This window comes from Chironomus tepperi, unplaced genomic scaffold (genome assembly GCF_022539635.2).
Source record: "Chironomus tepperi strain 1889 unplaced genomic scaffold, CSIRO-AGI_Ctep_v1 contig_60, whole genome shotgun sequence".
Lineage (NCBI taxonomy): Eukaryota > Metazoa > Arthropoda > Insecta > Diptera > Chironomidae > Chironomus > Chironomus tepperi.
The window spans coordinates 12,578-16,991 of NW_027226182.1; the positions used below are offsets into that span (position 1 = coordinate 12,578).

The window sequence follows — 4,414 nt, forward strand, 5'->3', positions numbered from 1 at the left end:
CCGACACTACTGTGACCTAATAACTGTCGGGCGAACGAAGCGAAGCGAAGTGGAGTCCGACACTACTGTGACCTAATAACAGTCGGGCGAACGAAGCGAAGCGAAGTGGAGTCCGACACTACTGTGACCTAATAACTGTCGGGCGAACGAAGCGAAGCGGAGTCCGACACTATTGTGACCCAATAACAGTCGGACGAACGAAGCGAAGCGAAATGGAGTCCGACACTACTGTGACCTGATAACAATCAGACTTAGTTGAGCGAAGCTCCCAAATTTTGCGACCTGAACGGAGCGAAGCGAGTGAAGGCGTGAAATTTTTCCAACACGTAAGGAAACTCTATGCATCATCATTAGTAAAATAGTTCGAGCGAAGCTCGAACATAAGTAGTTCGAACGAAGTTCGGACTTGGTTGAGCGAAGCTCACAAATTTTTGCGACCTGAACGGAGCGAAGCGAGTGAAGGCGTGAAAATTTTCCAACACGCTTGAAAACTGAACATTTCTGTTGATTGTAGAAAAAAAAGTTTAATAAAAATTTTCCTTGGATTAACAAGACTAAAAAGTAGTTAATAAAAAAAAACGTTTAAAAAAACTTTTTAAAAACACGCTTTTAAAAAAGACTAAAAAACTTATAAGAAAAATGTCCTAAAAAGTAGGAAAAAAAAAAAAAAATTTAAAAAAATGTTCTAAAAAGTAGGAAATAAAACAAAAATCACGCTTTTTAAATAAAACATAAAAATTAATAAAAAAAAATTTGAAATTAAGAAAAGAAGCTAAAATATTTTTCCAAAATATTCTTGTGTAGTACAAGAACACTATGACTTAAAAGCGTGGGGCGTTCGAAAGAAGAAGTTAGTGTTAAAACCATAGTAATTTCGCCCCACGCTTTTAAGTCATAGTGTTCTTGTACTACACAAGAATATTTTGGAAAAATATTTTAGCTTCTTTTCTTAATTTCAAATTTTTTTTTATTATTTTTATGTTTTATTTAAGAAGCGTGATTTTTTTTTATTTCCTACTTTTTAGAACATTTTTTTAAGTTTTTTTTTTTTCCTACTTTTTTTTAATGATATGAATGACTGTTGTGAGGTTCCAAAAAATATAATTTTAAGGTTTTAAGTTCGTGGAAAACGTAAAATATCGTTTTTATTTAATATTTAATTAAACTAACAAGCAACAATGGGAAATTGTTTATCAGGACTTGCTTTTAAGCCAGAAGAAGTAGAAGAAGAACCAAGATATAAAGTAACCATGCCAAAATTTAGAAAAATTGATCAGGACAACATCCAGGATTTTACTTTTGACGGTATTGAGCATAATAAGAAGTCATCCGAAACACAAACTCCTGACGAATTTAATACACCATTTGAAGAGGCAGTAACAGTATGTGCTAATGCTTTTGAACCTGTAAGACTTAATAAATATTATTAAAAACATCCAGTAATGAAATAATTTTTCTATTAAAGATATTAACACGTGAAGAAATCAGAAATACAGCTATAGGAGCTCTTTTGAATGCAGGTAATGAAATGGACGATGAAATTACAAAGTCCAAAAATGTTGGTGCCAAAGATGAAAATATTCAACCGCTTAAGAATCAAGTAACTGGAAGTATTAAGAATCAGCATGCAGCTGAGGAGAGTATCTTCAGCCCTAAGAATTCGTTGGAAATAAGCGATTATTAGAGAAAAGCTCGTCAGAATCATCGATTTCGAGTGACCAAGAACCAGAAGGCAGATTAAGCAGAAATTAAAGAAATAATAATTGAGAATCCAGAACAACATTCCATAAATAATTCATTAACTATTAATTTTAAAGCATAAAATAATCAATAGACAGAACAAAAAATTTATGTCAGTCAAGCCGAGATAAAAATTTGAGCAGGCAAATATTTCTTTCAATCTACAATAATAACGAATAAAAAAGCATACACGAATGCTTATACACAGAACATGATAATAAATAATGTAATGTTTATTCATATTAAGCTTCAATTTTGCACGCAACATCGCGCCCGTTTTCTTTTACTTTTTCTCTGCTGCACATATTTGTTTAATACACATAAAGATCCATAAAAAGTGATCGGGATTGAAATGTGGAGTTGGGACATGAAGGAATAAAGCGACTAAATTCGCAGTTTTGTAAAATTTAGATTTTTAACGATTTTGTAGAATTCATGTTTTGTAACGGTTTGGTAAAATTCAAATTTTATAACGGTTTTGTAGAAGCCAAATTTTTTATCGGTTTTGTAAATTTTAAAACTTTTAACGGTTTTTGAACATTCAAATTAATTTTTCAAGGTTATTGTACAATTCAAAAATTTTAACAGTTTTGTAGAATTCAAATTCTTTATCGGTTTTGTAAAATTTCATAGTTTTTAACAATTTTGTAGAATTCAAATTTTTAACAGTTTTGTAGAATCCAATCTTTTTAACGGTTTTGCAAAATTCAAAATTTTTTAAGAATGAAGTTGGCTTCAAACTAAGTTTTTGAAAATTCAACGATTTTTGAAAATATGTCAAATTCCTAAAATTAACTTGAGCTGGATTTCAGCCATTCATTGTGATCAATTCAAAAATAACTCAACCTTTAAAAACCTGCAACATTAAAATAAGTCCACACGCTATAAAATGATTTCTGTTGCTTGTTACATTATCTTTTTTTCATCATTAATATGTAGATTTTTTAATGTACAGCCTTATAGAATATTCATTAACATTCAAGAAAAAATTATTATGGAATGGAATGTGTGGCGCATTTTCTACGGAAATACTTAATTTTTTTTTTATATATTCATTTAACATTAAACATCATGCAAAAGACAGTCGACACATGTGAGCAATTACATGTGAGACAATATTAAGGGATAATTAAGGTAGAATAGAACTGACATTTTTACCCATAATTCACATAGCCTTTTGTACTAGTAATAATAATAGGAACATGAACTAAAATTTCTTATCACACGACATGACAATCTAAGATAGATTTAATAGTAAAAAGACATGGGGTTGAAAAATGGCTTGTTTGTTGACTTCGGCATATAATGTTTGTCGTAAGTCCACTCATTAACGTTCGTATATCACCCACTCACTTAGACGACACAAAAAAAAAGTATAAAAAGATGTCCAACAGTTGATAAGAAAAATTTCTTTCTATTCAACTCGCGGTCGCAGTTTATTTAATTAAGAAAATGGAAATGCCAACAGTGAGGGTTGGTAATTAAGCTAAGTAAAGATAATTAAAAACCCCTTTTTTGTCGTCGTTGCTTTATTCCTTACGGATTTAACAAAAAAACATTATGAGTTCTGTGAACTTACCTTGAGAATTTTACGTTTGATTTATGGATTATTTTGATGTTAAACAGCACGAACTACCTGTAAAGACAAAGAAATTATGGAAATTGTTAGTTAGGGAATCTTTACCGGATGTGATTTTTGAGGAATTAGTCAAAAAAGAATATTGCTCAATAAGAACCAGAAAGTACCAAACTTTGCCCACCTGGAAGTCACTTGGGAGCTGCTTGGTCACATTGGAATATGTGCCGATTAAGTTTGCTGCTTGGACATTGACAAGTCACTCAAAATTCTAATTTTAATGCAAATCACAGCACTAATTTGCAGTTACCTTCCCAATATTCATCTAAAAGACCTGTTGACCTCATAGAAGGAAGATCGAGAATTGACAAGCTGTAGCCAGCGAAAGAGCTTGTGTTAGGTGATGTCTATTGAAGGCCATGAATCACAATTGATCTGTATCGTCCAACGAAGGATGTTGAGTAACATAACCTCAAAGTTGCCAACTTAACCTCAAAAATCCAACTTCAAATAAATTTCGTTTCCAAAGCCTACTAAAAAAATTCTCCCAAATCAACATTCATCAACGTCAAATAAATTTTTATTATTTTTATGGATTACCAGCATTAAAGAGGTGAGTTCCAATAAAAAAAAATTCAGACAAAAGAGAAATAATCTTATCACTTAACACTAAAATACAATTTCCACACTTCTATCGGTTGAAACAAAAAAATATAAATTTTCTTTTTCATTTCATTTGCATATTCCGAAAAACAGGTGAAAGAATCCACATATAGATTCATTCGTTCAGGAAGGAATTAGGTAAATAAAAAAAAAAACATAATAACAAGCACATGAGTGTGAAGTGAGAAAGAAGAATGAATACGTTTCAATCGATTTTCGAAATGCGCGTCACTTTATTTCCATGTTGAATGTGAAAAGCGAGAAAAATCAACAGAAAGGGAGAAAGACGAATAAAAGAAGGTAAGTTTGAATGCATTATGACAGGTAAGTGAAGCATTTTTTTAGATAGTTTGTAAGGGTGATACTCACCACTATACTACCGAGGATTTATTTGGTTATGATCTGAATTACGAAGAATCGTATCAGAATGTCAGT

At 31.4% G+C, this 4,414-nt stretch overlaps 1 protein-coding gene across 1 annotated transcript; it reads left to right on the forward strand.

Moving 5' to 3' along the window:
- Positions 1–1,130: 1,130 nt before the first annotated feature.
- LOC139100441 (uncharacterized) lies at positions 1,131–1,907 on the forward strand. The gene is made up of 2 exons (XM_070653033.1): positions 1,131–1,406; positions 1,466–1,907. The coding sequence occupies exons 1-2, from the start codon at positions 1,179–1,181 to the stop codon at positions 1,682–1,684; spliced, it is 447 nt and encodes a 148-aa protein (XP_070509134.1). The 5' UTR covers positions 1,131–1,178; the 3' UTR covers positions 1,685–1,907.
- The last annotated feature ends 2,507 nt before the right edge of the window (positions 1,908–4,414 follow it).